General features: G+C 40.2%; 1 protein-coding gene across 1 annotated transcript in view; it reads right to left on the bottom strand.

Moving 5' to 3' along the window:
- Nucleotides 1-20,916, bottom strand: part of PRKCG (protein kinase C gamma) — a 44,396-nt gene that overhangs the window by 8,257 nt on the left and 15,223 nt on the right. Inside the window, exons 3-14 of the mRNA XM_026711889.2 lie at nt 17,109-17,191; nt 16,139-16,250; nt 12,630-12,761; nt 10,365-10,521; nt 9,518-9,652; nt 9,095-9,182; nt 7,470-7,499; nt 6,013-6,150; nt 5,147-5,320; nt 4,378-4,469; nt 3,109-3,171; nt 2,124-2,262 (exon numbers count right to left, since the gene is read on the bottom strand). Coding sequence (XP_026567674.1) covers nt 2,124-2,262; nt 3,109-3,171; nt 4,378-4,469; nt 5,147-5,320; nt 6,013-6,150; nt 7,470-7,499; nt 9,095-9,182; nt 9,518-9,652; nt 10,365-10,521; nt 12,630-12,761; nt 16,139-16,250; nt 17,109-17,191 — 1,343 coding nt within the window. The remainder of the gene's footprint in view (nt 1-2,123; nt 2,263-3,108; nt 3,172-4,377; nt 4,470-5,146; nt 5,321-6,012; nt 6,151-7,469; nt 7,500-9,094; nt 9,183-9,517; nt 9,653-10,364; nt 10,522-12,629; nt 12,762-16,138; nt 16,251-17,108; nt 17,192-20,916) is intronic.

The following is a 20,916-nucleotide window of genomic DNA, read 5'->3' as shown; positions in this document are numbered from 1 at the left end:
TCAAAGAGAAAAAAAACATATATCTCCACTGAGGCCAAATACTTAACCAAAAGAATAATATCTTTTCAAAGTTTGCAAAGTAGGAATCATATTTAATATAAACAAATGAATAAAGTAAGCAAGCAAGTACAGATAGTGTCAACTATAAACGTTTTTCGTTGGATGATACACCAGAGGGGTTGGGGGAAAAGCAGGATCAAGGGTGACAGTGAATTACGTATTTCAGAATTGGCGTAGGCCCAGGTAAATGCCGGACATAGAATGTTACCTTCAAATAAATCTTTTTTAGTTTTGGAAGTGTGGCTCGAGGCTCATGATTTAATTGGAGTAACTGCCGGAATCTTGACAGATAGTCCTCGACTTACAACAATTCGTTTGACAACTGTTCAAAATTACAATGGACTTGGAAAAAGTGACTTACTACCTGTACTTACACTTATGACTGTCCTACTACTCCCATGGTCATGTCATCACAATTCAGGTGCTTGGCAACCAGCTTGGATTTACAACTGGTTGTGGCATCCTGCAGTCACGTCATCACAATTTGTGGCCTTTATTTTGCCAGTTTCCAGCAAAAAACACCCACTGGGAAAGCTGGATTTGCTTAAAAACTGTTATTTGCTTAATGACACCATAAAAATCAAGTCTGTTTCAACTTACAGCTGCAACAACTTAGAAATTACAACCCCAAATTGAGGTTGTAAGTCAAAGACTGCTTGTATGAGGAACAGAGTATGCCCTGTAGAGAATCAACTCAATCCTCCAAGAATTACCACCAAAAAAGATTTTGTCTTATATTTCTGTTTATACTTCCAGTGGAAATTTTGGAGCAAAGTTTCCATTGATAAATAAAATATGTATGCTGGTTATTACAAAAGAAGGTGGCTCATGAAATACTTAGAGCATAGAGCATTTAAGCAGTGATAGTTGCATTTTGAACTGATAAATAAAACAGTAATTTTTAAATGGGACAGATACATTCCATGCAGTTTGACCTTGATAAAAGCCTGCTATCCTACTCTTGACATCGTAATTTTATTTTTAAAGGCTGGTTTGAAGCAAAGAGCATTGCTTTGATTCAACCTCAAAACCATGGCCACAACACAGTTAGGATCCTGGGCTTTTCAACCAATTAAAATTGAAATGCAATAAAAGAACAGAGTTTTCATTTATTCCCTGTCCCCTCCATCCAAAATATTCTGAGAGTCAAACTAGACACGATGGAGCATTTCGAAACTTAAAACTGAAATGGCCTAGGGAGAACATAGCGCCTAAGAGGGAAAAAAGCAAGGCTGAGTTCCTGAATTGAAATAATTCACATGTTTAATTGTAAAAACTGGATTTCAGATGCAAAAATACACCAGCTATAATAGATATAGTCAGTTTGTATGTATGTAAGCGTATGGTGTAGGAATTTGAAACCCTGAAATTTTAAAGAGCAGTAGGCTTTATGTTTATACAGAGACCAAAAAGAGATCCAGTTCTTTCCTTGTTTTGCAATTACATTTGGGCTCCACTTATCTCTTTATTTGTGGGAAAATGATTTTATGAAACGATACAATAACACCAAACTATTACAGATTTTAAAACAAATAAAAGCAATTAAAACTAGCCAACTAGCTAAAGTGTTAGACATTTAAACTTATTACCCAAAGCCTGGTCACAGAAAGTAATTTAAGATTAATCCCCAGATGTCTGTAGAGAGATGATTTATTTAAAAAATTCAATAGCAAATAAAACAAAAAATAATTAAACCTTTTTAAAAACCTGCTTTTTAAAAAATAAATACAAGCAAAACTATCCAACCAGCTAAAACCATTGATTAGCTTGACCACAAAAAGGAATTTAAGATGAGACTTCTCTGCTCTTAGTAGAGAGATTATCCCTAAACATGGGAATTGCAGAGAAGACTTGACCTAAACTCCTATCCAACGGCAACCCCAAAATTAGGAACCTGCAATTGAAGATGCTTGTTTAAGTGACTTATCCCTAAGTCATTGTGGGCTTTGAGATCAGGTAGTCTTGCCTTACATCCTGCCCAGAAACAAACTGGAAATAGAAGATGAAAGTAGAAGGAACCTGGGTGCATTATGTTTTTAAGTATCAATACTGGAGATCTGTACCTCTGGAGCAATGTAGTCAGGTGTCCCGCAAAATGTCCTGGTGGTGATGCCAGGGAAAATGTTTTCTTTACACATCCCAAAATCTGTGATCTTAATGTGGCCATCAGCATCCAACATGACATTGTCCAATTTCAAATCCCTAGAGACAATAGTATGAAGAATTGCAACCAAGTCTGACCAATGGAGGGTTCCAATTATATGACTCCAGAATCTCTAGACCTCGCTTAACAACTTGTCATTTAGTGACTTGCCGAAGTTACAATGGATCGACTTATGAGGCAGTTTGAGTTCGGAGCCCTCCACCCAGTCACGTGATTGCATTTGGACACTTGGCAATCAGCTTTACAACCATTTGCAGCATCCCATGGTCACATGACTGCAATTTTGAGTATTTTTTGCCAATTTCCAATAAAAATCACCCATTGGGAAAACCAGGTTAACAACCACCACGTTCACTTAATGAGGGTGGCATTTGCTTAACAGTCACAGAGTTCAATTAACAACTACTGCAAAAAAAAGTTGTAAAATCAATGCAGCCATGTAATAACCCTCTTGATGAGCACCATGACTTATGACCATAATTCCAGGCTTAATTATGGTCATAAATTGAGAATTAAACTGACTCTGCTGGGAGTTCGATCCTGACTCAGGTTGACTCAGCCTTCCATCCTTCCAAGGGAGGTAAAATGATACCCAGATTGTTGGGGGGCAATATGTTGACTCTGTAAACTGTTCTGAGAGTGCTGTAAAACATTACGAAGCAGTATATGTCTGTTGCTATTATCTGTATTCATATTTTGACATGGGGCAGGGTGGGGGAGAAGAAGGCTAGAGAGCTCATGGGAGGGAAAGAAAGGATTGGAGCTGTATCTTCTCAATTCTTACAAAAACATTGGGATTTTGTAGTTAGGCCCAAAGAGTTGTAATCAAGACCTCCTTCTCTAAGCTTGGGTGGACATGGAGAAGGGACAGCAACCAGGCTCACCTGTAAATAATCCCCTTGTTATGCAAAAAGAACAGGCCAATTGCAATTTCAGCTGCATAAAACCTATAGAAGAACAGAGGAAAAGAGGGTGGTTAGAAAGAGGGTGGCAAATAGCTCACTGCTACCATTTTCAGAGTGTGTTTTATGGCAGTTTCAATGGTCACATTTTCTAGCTCTGTTGGATGGTTATGACTAAGACTATTCTTAAACCAAGGCAGTCCATGTTGGGATGTTCAAATCATCCCAACATTTTCCCCAGAGAATCTTTCTTTTTTTAACCCAGTGATGAAGATCTGGCCCTAGTTGCCCTGCCAGGTGGAAAAACGTTTGCCAGCGGCAGAGCAAGAGCGTCTCCTTTCCACCAGAGGACAGTAATCACTTGCTAAGAATTATTTGTTTGTCTATGACTGCCTTCAAGTTTTTGAGTCCTGGCCAAGATCCTTTGGTTTTCTTAGCAAGATTTGTAAAATGTGGTTTGCACTATCTCATTCCTAGGGCTGCGAGAAAATGATTGGCTCAAGGTTACCTACTTGGCTTTGTACCTAAGGCAGGAGTAAAAGTCACTACCTCCTGGTTTCTAGTGTGGCACCTTAACGACAAACTTCATTCTTTGCAAGAATTTTCTCTTTTTTGTCTTTTTTTTTATAAATAAAAGCATTGTTCTACCTCCAGTCTGAAATTATGCAATCATCTTACTTCACAATCTCATAAATTATTGCTTTCCCACCTAACTTCATTATACATGCCAAGGATGGGAAATGATGGCCCTTTTATGACTTGTGGACTTCAACTCCCAGTAGTCTGAAAGTTGGAAGTCCACAAGTCATAAAGGGGACGTTGTTCCCCACCTCTGGTATGTGAACATCAGTTTTTAACAATTGTTCACTTAACAATTGCCATTAAAAAGTCATAAAATTGAGCACAATGACATGATGACCTGTTTAATTACAGACACAACTTATAACCACAATTATAGGATCAACTGTAGTTATAAGCCGAGGACTACTTATAACCTGAGAAGTGGGAGATAACTTTTCTCATATCTCTAATTTTCTTAAGTCAAACAAGAAACGGTGCTGTTTTTTGCTGATAGTGCATTGCCGGACTAGACTAGGATATTAAACCAGGTGAGCAAATGATCAGCCTACTACTCTTGGGAGCTGATCATGATTGTTAAATCTTTGTTTAACTTTTTCAGAGTAACTTTTCTTTGGGTTTGATGGTGGTTGACATACAGATAGCCAACTTCCCCCCAAAAAACTCACGTACATAGCATGGGGTTCCTTGAATTTCCCAACCTGCTGGATGTGATACATTAGGTCTCCTCCATTGACATACTCCATAACAAAATACAGCCGGTCCTTAAAGGAAAAGAGCAGAATATGTCCCCAGACAAATAAATTCATCTATAAGTATTCCCTAAATCAGTGTTTCTCCACCTCGGCCATTTTAAGATGTGTGGACTTCCAGAATTCCCTAATACCTTGTTTTCTCATTTCCCTAACCATCCTTTTATGTAATGGGACTAAAACCTCTAGCATCAGTTCGTCAGTTCACCAAATAAAACATACTTTGATTATATAAATAAGCCCTCATTAATAAAAAAGTAGTGTTTTTTTTCATTGTTCGAATTATTTTGAACACAATTATAAAATATAATAAAATTAAAAAATTATAATATAAAAACAACTGGCATTGTCTTAAAAGCAGCCTTTTTTACAAGAATAATTTTAAAAACTTCAAGGACACATGGTGTTTTTCAGTGCAGAACTATTGATTTCTCCTGTGTCCAAATGTAAATGGCAGGAAGAAATTATTTTTTCCAATTAAAGAGTTTATTTCAGGGATATCCACCCTTGGCAACTTTAAGACTTGTGCATTTTAACTCCCAGAATTCCCCAGCTAGCACGGCTGGCTGGAGAATTCATGAAGATGAAGTTCACAAGTCCTACAAGTTGCCAAGGCTGGACACTCCCGATCTATTTAATTAAAAGGCTAATATTTGTTTAATGAAATAACTCTGGAAGACAAGGATTACCGCTGTTTGAAAGGTAGAGTGCAACTGAGTTAGGAAATGTGGACGTTCCCCCATGGCCAAGACCCGCTTTTCCACCATAGTACATTCTACATCATCATCTTGGATTATCACGTCTTTCTTTAGGATCTTGATGGCATAGAGCTCATCTGTCCCCCGACGTTCGGCCAGCATCACCTGTGGAGAAAGAATTCCAGTGTCTTGAGTCTTATTCCCACCTAACTTAAGGAAATTCTACCTTTGCAAGGGCCCACAATTTGGCACTGCCAATACTTGTATTTCCAGGGGTGGGATTCAAAAATCCCAACAACTGGTTCTCTGCCCGGTTGCTGGGTGGGCGTGCCTATGGTTGGTGTGGCCTACTGGAACTTCCGGGAGGGCCATTTTCTGCCTCCTCCAGAGTCCAGAGGCTTCCCTTGGGCTTCTGGGAGAGTAAAAACTGCCTCCCCCAGGCTCCAGAGGCCTTCCGGAAGCTGGAAATAGGCCTGGTTCTCGACTTTTGGAACTTCCAGGAGAGCTGTTTTTCACCTTCCCCAGAGTCTGGAAGCTTCCCTCAGGCCTCTGAGGGGGCCTCTGCCTCCCCCCAGGCTCCAGAGGCCTTCTGGAAACTGGAAAGAGGCCCATTTCCGAAATTCTGGAACTTCTGGGAGGGCTGTTTTTCGCCCTTCCAGAGCCTCCGCACAGACCGCGTGGAGACTCATGGGAGGGGAGGGGAGGGGGTGGGCGGAGCCAGCCGGTCGGTTCAACTACCGGTTCAGATGTAAATTTAACATCCGGTTCACCCAAACCAGCGCACACCAGCTGAATCCCACTCCTGTGTACCTCCCTCTCTTGTGTACCTCTGACCTACTGCCTAATGGCAGACCCACCTTGCCAAAACTTCCTTTGCCCAGAACCATGAGAAAGTTGAAGTCCGAGATGTGGAAGCGGTTGATGCCAAAGAATCCGCCACGCTTAGAGTCTGTGGGGCTTGGAGATGGAGATGGGATAGGACCATGGCGAACCTTCTGCAGAACAAAAGGAGGAAATGCAGGCATGGAAGTTTCTGCAGATTCAGAAGTAAGGGCATCGCAACCACAGTTACATTAAAACTTCAGCAATCTCTGCCATTTTGAGGAGGGTGCCTTGGGTGTTCACCTGCTTCTTCATACCTTTAAAATGGAAGCTGGTACAAGCTACATTTAGTACAAATGGTAAAATTCTTAGATATTACAGAATGTTTGAGAATGAACAATGAAGGGTCCCAAAGATGCGTTTTCAAAAGGCAAGTAGACTTCCTTGTTTTTCTTTGAAGACGTTTCACTTCTCATTCAAGAAGTTTCTTCAGCTCTGACTGGATGGTGGGGGATGGAATGGATTTATATTCCTTGCAGACAGCTGGTCATTTGCAATCTTTCTGTGCTTTCCTGCAGAAAACACAGCTCCAACTTCTTAATGACAACACAGTCCTTTCAGCAGTTCCAAGAAGACTCCATACCCATTTGCACTACTCAGATGACCCTGAGGAAACCTCCAAGTGGCCTTAACAACTCTCTGAAAGAATGCAAATGACCATCTGACTGCAAGGAATATAAATCCTTCCTTTCCCCACCATTCAGTCAGAGCTGAAGAAGCTTCTTGGATGGGAAAAAAAAGAAGAAAGTCCAGTCGCCTCTTGAAAAAGTACTTTGGGACAATCTTGACCTGGATGACTGAGAATCTCCATGAACAATGGAGTAACTTTGATACATAATCAGTTGCAAATCAACTTTCTTCACAAAAGGACCTGTGGAGGCATTACAAAAACATGGCAGATCCACAGTAAATTAAGAAAGTTGCTAAGATTCCTGACCCAGATTTTTTAGGCAGAAAATCCTAGCAGTAATACCCAGTTATCTTTCCTTCTCTGATACTTTTGCTTCAAAAGTATTTACCACTTCCATTTTTCTCCTTCCAACTTATGGATGGATCTAAGGATGTTTTTTCTCCAGAATTAAACACTGAGATTCAGCCAACAAAGCTCCCAAGGAGAGACATATCTGTGACTGTTAAGCACGTTAGCTAAGCACATGTTACCAAGTTCAGTAGGAACATATCAATGGCTGCTAGAAGGGGTCAATGATGGGCAATTTACTGCGAGCAGCCAAAAAGCAACATAATTGGTCCTAAAAGGAAAGGGCTGCATGAACATCAGTAGACTCAAGGGATCAAGTGGGCTCTTTCTCTGTTCTTATGTCCTGCACTACCCTCTTTCTCTAAGTGAGTTTTGATGGCTGCTTTTATGGCAGCACAAGGATTCCTCCTTCGCTCCTTCTCAAAATAAAAGGAACAGAAGAAAATTTTATACCTCATAGAGTTCCAGAGGGAAGTTGCAAGCCTGGAAAACAGAACATCAAGATGTAAGAAGCTGCCTATACGACCTCGGTTCCATCCTGCCTCTTCATTAAAATGTAATTTCTGCTGGACTACCCACCCACCATTTATAGGACCATCTCAATAAATGTAGTTGTTTAAGGCAAAGGCTAAGATGCTTCTCTCCATTCAGAGAAGACAGTTGAGATTGTCTAATGGCGGGATACTGAATGCCGTTTCAGCAGACTCAAGTCAAAATAAAACGCACAGATCTCCCCCCCACAAAATAGCTAGAGAAGGTTGCTAAAGCCCTCTTTCTCTGAACCATCTATCATTTTGGCTCACATTAGAGCTGATCGTATAGATCAGGGGTAGGGAAACTTAGCTCTTTTATCACTTATGGACTTCAACTCCCAGAATTCCTGAGTGAGCCATAAAAGGTTCCCCATCCCTGGTCTACTGGTTTTTCAATTGTGGGGGAAATCAATTTTTGACTTGAATGGGACTGTTTAATATACAGTACAAATGTAGTATATGTCCTACGTTTGTATATTAAACAGTCCCATTCAAGTCAAAAATTGATTTCCCCCACAACTGAAAAACCAGTAGGCCAGGGATGGGAACCTTTTATGGCTCACTCAGGAATTCTGGGAGTTGAAGTCCATAAGTCATAAAAGAGCCAAGTTTCCCTACCTCTGATATAGATCAACAGGCCTGCCCTTCAATAACACTGTGTTTGTCACAGTAGATTGTAGAGCTGTGACATACATGCTTTATGATTAGGCTAGATACAACACAGTGAGTGTATCATACATAGCCCAAACTGCCTTTAAAAGGTAACTTTAATGGGGTTGTTTGTTTAGCGTATGGCAATGTTACATTAGCCAGGAGAATACAATGCTAATGCAGAATAGTAGTTTGGCTACCTAAGATTTGCGAGCCCTGTTTGATTCATGGTCACACACTTTTCAAAGTGCACCACAGGGGGATAGCTAGTTCCACACCAGAAAGAAAGACAAGCGACTTTCCTGCAGCGTCATCCGGGGCCCTTTTTCTCCTCCAAAGCTGTCACTCAGCTTGCAAACGGGCATTGCAATTGGGAAGGTCCAGTGCCAGCAGTATTCTAACCATCTGTATGAAGTGCTGTCTCGTCTCACCAACAAAGTTGTACCTATTTATCTAGTTGCGTATAACATGCTTTCAAACTGCTAGGTGGGCAGAAGCTAAGTCGAGTGATGGGAGCTCGCCCCACCAAGTGGTGCTAGGATTCAAACCCGCTGAAGCAAAGACCATCTCCAGCATCGTTAAACCACTGAGCCACGCACCTCATTTATGGGATAACAGCGAAATACGAAAAACATTGCAAGTGGCTCTATTGAAAAACTAGATTCTTTTTTTAGGCCCTATACCCCACAGTGCTGTTTCTAGTTTTTGTTTGCTGACTGGAAGAGCTCTTGCCATCTCACCCATCACATCCCTTCTTTCAGTGAGCTCCTTGCACTGGGTAAAACTGCCCCAGGGGAAGAGTTCTGCTGGTGTTGTACGGCAGAGCTCAGGGTATGGCTCAGTGTAGGCATATGGGGTACCAATCCAAACATTGTCATGGAGCCACATGGTTACCTCAAATTTCTGCAGCAGCCCACAGTTTTCTGCATCCGCCACAGGGACACTATAATATTCGCCCTCCTCCTGATTGAGCAATTTGTACCTGGGACAGCAACGCAGACAGGGACATTGGGCAGGGCGGAAGTGGACAAAAGAGGGAGCGAATGAGCAAGAGGGATGATGGGGAAGAAAATGGAAGGAAACAGGAAGAGGAGAACAGAATGAATGGATGGAAGCCAAAAATGGGAGATATTTGTGGGGTTAAATTAAAAGAGAGGAGAGTGAGAGACAGAGAAAGAGGATGGTGCCAATCAAGCAACAGATAAAATCCAAAAAGACGCCAAGACGGAGAAAGAGAGAGAATATGAGCACTGGTGGCCCACTGAGTTGCTCCATTGTTCTCTTCCAGTTTTTCCTACCCAACAGATTTCCCCTTACCAGCCTTCCACGGGACCCTTGAACAGCTCAGAGACTCCAAAGGACATGGCGCCCATGAAGTCATTGCGGGTTGTCCGGTCCCAGTCCCAAACCTCGATGGAAAGGCGCCGGTCCATGTCACCTGGCTGCAGGGTGCTGGTGGGTGATAAAGGGAAAGGAGGAGATTAAAAAAAAAACCCTGAATAAACCATTTTTTTTATAAATTATTATTTCATGTTGTGCATCCTTTCCTGGAAAGGAAGGCTCTCCACTCAAGTCACTCAAGTCTTGATCATCTCCCAACTGGATTACTGCAATGAACAGTATCCAGAAGCTTCAGCTGGTACGGAATGAGGCTGCGCAATCAATCTTGGGAGCCAAAGAATGATGCATGAAACCCCTCTGCAGCACAAGTTGCACTCGGGGCTGAAGTTGCTTCGAGGTCCAATTCAAGTGTTGGTTGTGACCTTTGAAGCCCCACCTGGCATAGGGACAGGTTACCTATTGGATCATCTTTGTCCCATTACACTTCAGCCTTTCCCACTTGGTCCCGCTGCAACACCTTCTGTTAAAGCATGGTTGGCGGGAGAATTCTGGGAGTTGAAGTCCACAAGCCTTAAAATTGCTACGTTTGGAGACTCCCGGGTTAAAGAATTCCGATCAGTCAGGAAAAGAGCCTTCTGTGCCGTTGCTCCCACCCTTTAGAACATTCTTCCCCTGATGGCTTGTCTCTGCCATCGTGCTTGGGGTTCCCAGAAGAGCATACGGCCGTGGGGCTGGTTAGCACCACGAAGCTCCTCCTCCTGCCATTTCTAAATTTGATAAATAAAATACATAGCTCCCTGAGACCTCTCCTCCCTGTACTTACAAAACAAAGGTTTCATTCCAGACAGGATTAAGGGTGGACCTGACGGTTCTGGTCTTTTGCTTTGTGAGATTCTTTGGGTCAGGAATCAGCTTGATTTTCACGTAAGGATCAGAGAGGCCATTGGGATCCATCGGGATCAAGTTCAGCGCTTCTCCAACTGATACGGAAAGAAGGGAGGGAAATAGAAACAGTGATATCGGCTTCTAAAAAAGATTATTAACTTCCAACGGAGTCCTTGTACCAGAGGGAAGAGTGAGTGGGTAGGAAGGCAGACCTCCTGTGTTTGCTGGTGGGCTGAGGGAGGAGGAACTTCTGGCATCTGTCCCAGGCCACCTGCTGTAGGCCACGAAAATCGCTGCGGCAGCAACTTGTGCGCGTTTTGTGTGTGTGTGTGCGTGCATGGGGGTGAAGGGGATGGTAGGGTGGGTGAGGAAATCCCCTTCTGTCAAGAAGAACGAAGCAATGGCTTTCTTCTCACCACCTACGTGCTGGTGTTCCAGAATGCGGGAGAAAGACAGCAAGAAAGTCTGCAGGGGAAGGTGTGAAAAGCAGAGGCGGGGGGAATGTCAAGTTTTGCAGCTAGGAATAGAACCCAGGTGCCCAGCCTTCACCAACCCAATCAGATCCCGGCCTATCAAAACTGCGACTGTCTTGTTGTCACTGCCGCAATATTCTTCTGTTCTGAAAGCCCAAGCCATTCTTCAACCCTCCAATCGCATCATCTGGGCTGCCTTCGGTTTTTCATTATTCTTTAATATTTTTAGTGTGCATTATGCATTATGCATTATTTTCATCTATTTTTCATGACAATAAGTTAATCCCTCTTCAAACGAAAAGGGGAGGTTTCGTGACTTCCAGGTCCAGCTTTAGTCTACCATAACTAAATTGAATCCTTTAAGGAGAAAGGGGGAGGGAGAAGGAATTGCAGAAATTAATATGCATATTTGCCCAGGAAATTTCACTGGGATTTTACATCTGATATCAGAATCAAATAAAAAGCTGAATATTGGATCCTAAATAAATTGTTGCATGTTTAAAAATGCAAAATGAGCAAACATGCCCATATTTATATAATTTATTCTGGCCCCCTCTGAAACAAGTGGAGGAGAAAAGCAGATTTGTGGATGTCTGCTACGTTTCACTTTGTTGCCTATATTCTGAAATTTTTATCACAGAAATATTTATAAGATGGATTAGTTAGTCTACTCATGGATTAAAGCTTGCAAAGGCATATTCATCAATGTTTTAAAATGAGGCCTTTTAATTTGTGACATTAAAAATCAAGAGTAGTTTTTAAGTGCTACACCACCATGTTGAAGGTAGTTCGTCATCTGATTGAGTTGGACAGCTAGAGAAATGGAATAAAGAAGTAAAATAAAGAAATAAATTTGAAATGCTTAGGGCTCTTTCACCAGAAGACTTGTGTCTAACTGATCGATTTAATGAAATCTATGTCACTCCCAGGTAGACTTTTCAAAATATCTATCAAGCTCCTTTCAGGTATGATAGTCACAAGCATGCGGTGTTAATAAACTAAGTGATCTTATCTTGAGACAAAAAAAGAACTAATAATTTATATAGAAACTGCAAGTTCAGAAGCTATCTCTGCATATTGAAAGATGGCAAAACAATGAAAACTATTACCCAGAAATAATTTGTTTGCCTTGGGTATTTTAGTAAAGTCCTGAGATTTTCCCAAGGGCTGCCATTAGCAAAAGTGTGCTTGCCCTCATGAGTATACACCCCAAATTTGCAAATTTTATTCCTTAGAAAAAATAAATTATGTTGGGCAAACAATACTGCATCCCCACTTCTGTGCCTTCTCCCACTTTTCAAACTAGCTTGGCCCCAAAGAGATGACAACCATATAAATTTGATTCATAAACAAAATGGAAGTCCCAGTTTCTTCAGCTTGCTTTCTTTTTATAAAGTTTCCAATCCTCATATTCTATCACTTTCTATTTCACATTTAGTTATAAGAGGCAGTTAATACCGGTAGTAGCATTAAAGGAATATTAGAATTATTTGAGCTCATCAAAAATCTGGGTAAATTGAATTACTGTAACTTACCATCTAAAAGACAGAAGAGCAAAGCAAATTGTTTTTGAAAGACTACCACCAAAAAGGCCCAGTTCCTGATGATGCCACCAATATAAGTTTCAACACTGAAATGTTGACATCAGGATATCTATCTAATAAGATATTAATAAGTGAGTAGACACATATGTCCAATTTCATTACACCTCAATGCCACTCTTTCCTTACCAGTCACCCGGATCTCATCGCTCCCAAATGTCTCAATGTTAAGTTGGAGGCGTCCACGGCGTTCTGTATGGTCAACACCACACAAACTGGGAACACAATGGACACAGCGTTTGTGTACATTCATCTCACAGCCTGCAGGGGGCAACAGAGGTTGGCAAATCAGCCCAAAGCTGATAGACATAAAGAATAGATTTCCATACTCAGACACAGGTTCAATTTATTGCTTATATTGAAAGGTTTTTCTAAATATTAGTAAATAAATCTTGGGGTTTTAATTTTCAAAACCTTTTAACTTAAACATGGTTAGTTTGAATGTTCTGAGCTTTGCATTTGCAAGGGTTTTGTTCTGAGGCCAGAAAAAACAGCAATCAGAACAAATTTTACCTATTTCAAAAATTAAACAATATTTTAGAATTTCTACAGTTCAGGTCACAGGAAGAAACCTCACATCCAACCAATTCAACCTTCTGAATGTTGTAAGCTTGGTATAAAATATGTGTGTTTTAAGAGTTTATTCCAAGATTGAATAAAGGAGATTGTATGAATTTGGTATGAAGCAACTGTCCTGGAGGGGCTTGTAGAAGCATTTACATTTCCCAGAGTATAAAGAAAGCATAAGAAAGAAACTAAGAAAACTACTTTGGTTTTATTAGTATAATAAAAGATAGAGAGCAGTGCAGGACATGTTTATAATGTTTTTCGATCACAGGAATTTTAAGATGGGTGGACTTCATGCTAGCTAGAGAATTCTGGAAGATGAAGTGAGATTGAGAAACACTAGGATAGGATTTCAAGATTCTGTTAATATATTCTACTATTATAAAGTAGCATTATTGGAATGTCAATGTTTCTTGACCTTGCCTACTTCAAAGAGCAGACACGCTAGAACAAAACATTCAATCTAGGATATTTCAAGTGGGTCTGTTTGTTCCAAGTTCAAAAGAAAACACATTTCTGCTTCAAGCACATCCCTACTTCTAATTTTATAATATGCCTTCAGTTAGTGAAATCACATTTGTTTCCCTGTAAGTTAAATATTTTAGTGCAGGAAGTTATAAATGCCCTAGATAAAAGGTACCTTTTTTAAAAAAGAGGCATTCCTTTTTCATTCATTTATACTCCCTCGTCCTGTTTAGGAGAATGCCAGCTTACAGTTTATGGCTCGCTGTATCATATATACTGTATCAATGTATACTTCGTTTTTTTAAAAAAAGATTAATCACTGCAAATCCATATCATTAATTAACTAAGATGCTTCTAATGAGATAACAGTCTTCTTTGCTACATGCAAACATCTTGCTGATATTGCTCTTGAAATGGAGAAGCCATTTGGCTGTGTTTGCAAGCCTAACTCAGAAAAAGCATAGGTCAGATTCAGCAAATTAGCTGAAGGCTGTTCACCATCTGTTCTGTAACTGATTGCAGGGATCCACTCTAAATCTTAGGGAGAAAGCAAAATCATAATATTGGCCACATCTTCCATTAAAGAAACCAATTACTGCCCTTTAACATAATTACACATTCAGGCACCCACATTTGATGCAATGGCTTCTCAGTTATAATTCCGAAATTCTTAAAATACTGGCTGCACTAGATTACAGAAAATTTCTTTTTTAATTTATGTATTTTGATGTTTCTACATCCCCGGGGGTGCAATTTCAGATGATTCTACTTCTATACCCCAGAATTTATAGACCTGCCTTGCTGTAATGAAGTTACAAAATTGAATAGTATTTTCTTTGTATGCCAGATATAAATAGTGTCATGTATCCAGCTAATGGTTATTTGACTATCACTGAATTCTACAAGGCTTACAATTTTAAAATCGCTTAATCTATACTTTCAAAAGCCTATGATAGTAAGATTAATAACAGGCTGCAACTACTGAAATCATAGATGGAGGGTCACCGTTTAATATTTTCAAGAAACCTGAGAAGCTCTGTTCATGTAAAAAAAAAATTCCCAATAAGCAGATAGGCTCAATATCAATACAAGAGAAGTACTAGAATCTTTCTCCCTTCTAGTTTACTTGATCACATTGTTTACTTGAGGCAGCACACCAAAGTTGTATCTCTTGCCTATCTAAGGTGCAATAGTCTACTTTACAAACTCATTTTGACACACAAAAGGGAACAGCAGGAAGAAAGTAAATACTTCTTCATCACTTTTTAAAGTGTGTATCAAGTGTAGAAGAATAAAAGAATAAGGCTTTGATAAAATAAATAAATAAGGTAGTCACTGAACTAAAATTGATTATTGAAAGCATGCAGTTCTTCTAGCATATGCTATGTACAGCATTTTAGATGAATGCTATGTGAATGTCACATATGAATGCAGACTCTCTTGCAATTATATTGTTGCACTACATGTGTTATTACACACAGATAAACACACACAAACTACTAGTACTGTAATAATATTGGAAGTATAGTTGAAGGACTATTAAATATCAGAAAGATCAAATTGGCCTATAAGAAAGACCAAATAAGAATAGAAAAGAGACATGGCAAGGCAAGGCGTACATATCCAGTACATTAAAAAATAATAGTAAGCAAAGCAAATAACAAGTCCTATCAATAAATAAAACCAGGAAAGCTGAAGAAAGAAACAAAGGGGCTACAAATGCATACAAAGCCATTGTTGAGAAGAGAGCAACAGATAGCAAGTGCCGTCTCTGTAAAGAAGCTGAACAAACAGTGGATTACCTGCTTAGCTGCTGTAAGAAGATGGTACAGACTGACTACCAACAACAGCATGACAAAGTAGAACAATGGCACAATAGGAATGTCTGCAAGAAATACCACTTGCTTGCAAGCAAGAATTGGTGGGGCCACAAAGTAAAACAATTGTAATAGTAAATGGACAAGCTAAGGTGCTCTGGGACTTTTAAAGTCAAACAGACTATCACCTGCCAAATAACAATCCAGAATTAACACATATCAATAAAAAAGAAAATAGTCTGAATAGTGGGCTCTGCGGTAGCAATGGAGACAACAGAAGAAAAGAGAAAGGAATGGGAGGAAATCACAAGATACAAAGACCTGCCAACATTAAGTAGAACAACTGTGGCAAAAGAAAGCAATGATAGTAACCATAGTCAAAGGCACTTTTGGGTGCAATCCCAAAATATCTGGAGAACTTCTAGGACGGCTTTACTTGGAACAGCTTACAACCTGTGACAATACCTTTAATACCATTGAACAATATTTGCTTATCCTAGATCTATGGGAAGGACTCGAGAGAGGAATAAAAAAGCAAAATCCAATCTAACCATTTGACTGATTGTGCAACCAACCATACTATTAACAATAGAAATATGATTTATCTGCTTGCCTTGTGTATTCAGGAGGGATATAATATTAAGAGCTGGAACTTTTTCCATGCCACAGCAGCCCTTAGTTGAAAGAAGCTTTTTGTGACAATCATTTCTGCTGTTTAGCTAACAGCATTTTAATTCTCTTTTTTATAACAATTCACACAATCCTAGAGAAAAATTAATGGTTACTCACAGGTGCATTTCATCCCCTGGTGCACTAATCCGTACAGAAGTGAGCCACAATGATCACAGAAAGTGGGGCTGCTGTAGCTATGGATTTTGAACTTATGCTTATTCCGGGGATCCTGCAAAAGAGAAAATTTATGAACATATGTAATTAGCAAAGACAATTATCCATTACTGTGTGACAGCCAGAAAGCCACAGTTTTATCTGAATTCTTACCATCATCTCTAAAAAGTCTACATGCACTTTTCTCACCATTCAGAAAAAACCCATTCGTTATAGTGGTTAAGGTATTGGCCTAGAAACCAGGAGACAGTGAGTTCTAGTTCTGCCTTCAGTTCCTCTCTCTCAGTCCACCCCACCCCACAGGGTTGTTGTGAGGAAAGTAGGACAAAGAAGTATTACATATGTTCATTGTCTTGAGTTACTTAGAAAAAAGTAATAAAAGCAGGATAAAACAATCTAATAATAATATAAATACAGAAGAGACAATGAAATGGCTCATGGCAGATAACATCAAAAGTTGCGCTCTACCCATTACACTATCCAACCAGTCTATGTATATATGTGTGTATAAATGCTTGTGTATTTTCTCCACACTAGAACAAGTGATGTACATAGAGAAATACGTCTGCATCTGTACAACATAAGTTTGCCTTTGCACAGAATGGCTGAATATAATCCCAAATTTTATTCAAGAAAAAAAGTTGGCAAATTTTGTTCTTTTGAAAGAGAAGAGGCTAATTTTTCTAGTTTATTCCCTAATATTTCAGGCCAAGGGCAACAGAAATAGGACCATGCCAGCTGCTGAAAGTATCCCTCTGTCAGCAGTATAAATAGCAAGGAAACCAGGACGTTCACCTGGAATGGAGAGACCCACTGTCCAAGTTTTTAAATATCTCCAAAGTATTTTTTTTTTCTCACCACAATCTGACATCTCTCAAAAGATACTGAATTCTGTAATGAAAAGGGCACTTACATCCGTCTGGGGCCCTTTTCCAGCTCCTGGACACTCAAAAGTGACAAATTCATGACATCTTTTATGTACGACAAAGCTGCATACTGAGAAAGGGGACACAGAAGAAAAGTGTTTAATGAAAAATATAGGTCTGATGTGGAAAAAAGCAATTGGGCAAAGGAATTAATAAAAGAAAGAAACAATGGAAAAGCCCAAAATATACTGTATTAGGGTCAAAAACATTATTTGTAAGAAGAATGCTACTGTAAGATTACAGAACCTAACAACAGAGAAAAGGAACATGTGAAGTTGTGTTATCTTAGTTCATTACTACCTGCTTTGAAGGCAGATAGTGGGTCTCTAATATCTTCAGCCATACAAAACTGAAGATGATAGAACTGCAAATATTTACAATAAAAGATATGCCCTGCTCTCTTCACCTTACAGTATAATCTTCTCGTCCGTAATATAATATGCTCTTTCCATGTTACATGTCCTTTTTTCACTCATAAGACAGGGTGGATGGACATTATTTTCAAAACCTAATCAAAGATGTGCCAGACATGAAAAAGAAATTAAGTCATAATTCATAGTCCTTAACTTACAACCATTCATTTAGTGACCGTTCAAAGTTATAACATCACTGGAAAAAAAGGGATTTACGACCAGTTCTCAGGCTTACGACCATTACAGCACCCCCACATTCCGATAATCACAGTTTGGGATCTTGGTATGGATTTACAATGGTTGTAGCATCCCAGGGTCATAGAATCACCATCTGTGACCTTCCTAGCCACCTTCTGCCAAGCAGTCAATGTGGAAAACCAGACTCAATCACAACTGCAGTGATTCACTTAACAACTATGGCAAAAATATTTTGTAAAATCATATGCGACTCACTTAGCAACAATCTTGCTCAGCAACAGAAAGTCTGATTCCAACTCTGGTTGTAAGTCAGGGACTACCTGTACTATAATCACAAGACAGATTGGTCTGTGCTCTATACGCATGTATAAAAATCCTGTTTTTCAACTTCCAGATTAGTCTTACTCAAGAATGCATCAATTTTTGCTACATGTCAAAAAAAAAAAAAGAAATCAAGTTTAAAAAGTATTCCAAGAACACAGGGCTGCATTTGAGGTGTTATTTTGGTAGATGAAACTTTAAAAAGGCCTAAAGACATTCTGAGCAACATACCAAATTGCTCAGAAAGCATGAATTCTGAGCCAACATGCAAGGCATGACATTTTAAAACGACACCTGCAGTTGTTTGTCTGCAAGTCAGCAAATATTTTACAGTATTGATCTTGAGTCTCCTGCTCAATGCAAGCAACTGGAACCTATTGAGAGAAAGCCAAGATGCTAATCCAGGAAGGCAAGTGTAGGGCGAGAGAGTGACTTTCTTCTCACCTACAATCCCCCTCCCTCCCCACCTCTTCTTCCTTCTGCAGCTTTAGGCCTGAGATTTGGAAGAGGGTCTCTATGGAAACAAGCAGGGACAATCTCTGAGTATCCAGCTCAGCGGGGGAAGAGATTGGACCACATTGGAGGCAGGAGAGAAGATGTTTGCAAAAGGGTGGTTCCAGATGGAGAGTTCCTTGCTGTCTAATCAAAAGATACTTTGCAGTTACCCAAACCTCACTCCTTAACAGATTTTGTGTGGTATATTAAAAAAAAAAAAGGTGGGGAGCACTAGAAGGTTATAAACATAAGACAATTTGCTGCAGGACCTCAAAAAGTTCCAGAAACAAGGCAAAGCAGCTGCAGATTAAAAGCTTTATCCGGAAAACAATAGGAAACTTTAGCTACGGAGCTCTCAACTCCAACTTTAACTCCATCTCTTTGGGCTGAGGCAACTTATTCTTTTAATATTTTTACATTCGCGATTTTAATTGTTAGCCGCTCAGAGTCGCTCTGCAGTGAGAGCATATAACTCTAGTGAGGGGTCCTTGGTGCTCTCTGAGCTTGGTTGTTTTCTTACAGACTTTTCATTACCCAAACTAATATCATCAGTACTAGTGATTATGATGTAACCTAGTTTGGGTAATAAAACATCTGCAAGAAAACAACCAAGCTCAGAGAGCACTATGAACCCCTCATTTCAACCCTGAGCTACAAATATTCTGCTATATTCATACAACTGTAACATATATTAGTTTTCCTCTGTTGTTCTCACTAGCTTACACACACACACACACACACACACACACACACACACACACCAAACAAATATATTTGTAGTTAGACCAATTCATCAGAGATTTGACAAGGGGCCATGAGCAAGTGATATCCCTTTATTGTGAGGTTTGGGTTTTTAAAGAGCTGCAAAACAAAACTGACCCTCATAGCTCTTTCTTGTGTATGAAGTTGTGGAAAGGTACCTCAGAAACAAGCCAGCATCAGGATCCCCTCACCAGCAGTCCGCCTGATCCCCAATCCCTATCTTTGGCTGAGCCATTTCTGTAAACATCTCTGGGTTGCCATAGTAACAGAGATCCTAGCTGAAGCCCCTCTATAGGTGGGTCTCCAGCCTCCCGTAAGGTAAGCATAATGTGCAAGTAATGTGGTGGTGGGGATATATGTGCTGGTCTAGAAGAGCTGGGAGGGGAATTGCTCGGGGTGTCTACCGTGGATCTTCTCCAGGAAGTTAGAAGACAAATTTGGGGGTGGGGGAGGGGGGGCAACATTTGGGTGCTCAGATGCCGATGGCAGATTTGAGTCAGGCACATTCAGAATGAGACGGGACCACAGTTGATTGGCAGGTGTGATGTAAGTGGCAAGTGAGGAGTGGGGGGGTCGCTTAGCGATCTCCCTGAAAGCCCTAGGGTGGTTTCTTAGCAACCATCAAGTCTAGGAAGTGATTTCTAAAACGTCATCCCAGTTCGGGGGGGCAACAGGAGATGCCTCACACACACACACACACACACACACAAACAGCAGTGCCTGTTTGAGAGGGAGGGAACCCAAACCTGAGGAACATGATAAGAGCCAAATGGCCATTAATATCTCAACTAATACAATTTTGAAAGGTGAAGATTTTTTTAAATCCTCAGGTGGAACTATACAAGAGAACCTCTCAGTGAATCTGTTCACCGTCAGTGCAATGGGCAAAGAAGGGAACGGGCAGAAGATGCCAGGCCTCAGAAAAGAAGCATGCCCCTCTCCCAGAGGTGTATAGTGGGACAGATGGCATAAAAATATTTGTGAGGATTTTTTTTTTCACCTGTTTGCGTGCAAGATGCTGAACGTATGAAATATAGAGCTGCTTTGTATACATTAGACACACAAAAGCGGAGATGTTAGCAATGCTGAGAGCAGAACATGCAATATCTCATGAGTCAAGGGCAACATTTGTGCGCAAAGAGGGAAGGTTCCTTTATAATCACACCTTCCTCGTCAAAATATATAATAAAATTTCAGTGGATTTCTGCCTTATGTACAAAGGAACCTTAGTTGTGTGTCTCCAAGGTGCATACAATTCCCAACCCATGAATCATTCGCCCGCCTTTCTTTTATGAAATGCAGATGGGAAGCTATAATTTTTCATGGGAAACTGGTGCAGGGAAAATGCCTTTTAAACAGCTTCACCCTGTCTGCAATGGAAGAAAATATATAGGTTTCTATCCCAACCCCCAGCGTGGGATGAAAAACAGCTCAGCAGGAAAATCTCTGAAAAGATAATAATGAAGGGGACTCTCTTCCTCTGGTCCTCCACAAGGAATTAGAAAATTTGCATGTAAATGATTGTAAAACAAAAAAAAACATATTGGTAGAAACGACTTTTGATTCACTTTAATCTGCAGGGATTCTAAAAATTAGGATCCTTTTT

Source organism: Pseudonaja textilis, chromosome Z (assembly GCF_049901715.1).
Source record: "Pseudonaja textilis isolate UNSWEBS1 chromosome Z, rPseTex1.2, whole genome shotgun sequence".
NCBI lineage: Eukaryota > Metazoa > Chordata > Lepidosauria > Squamata > Elapidae > Pseudonaja > Pseudonaja textilis.
The sequence above is the reverse complement of the archived record's forward strand: the minus strand, read 5'-3'. Positions and strand labels throughout refer to the sequence as shown.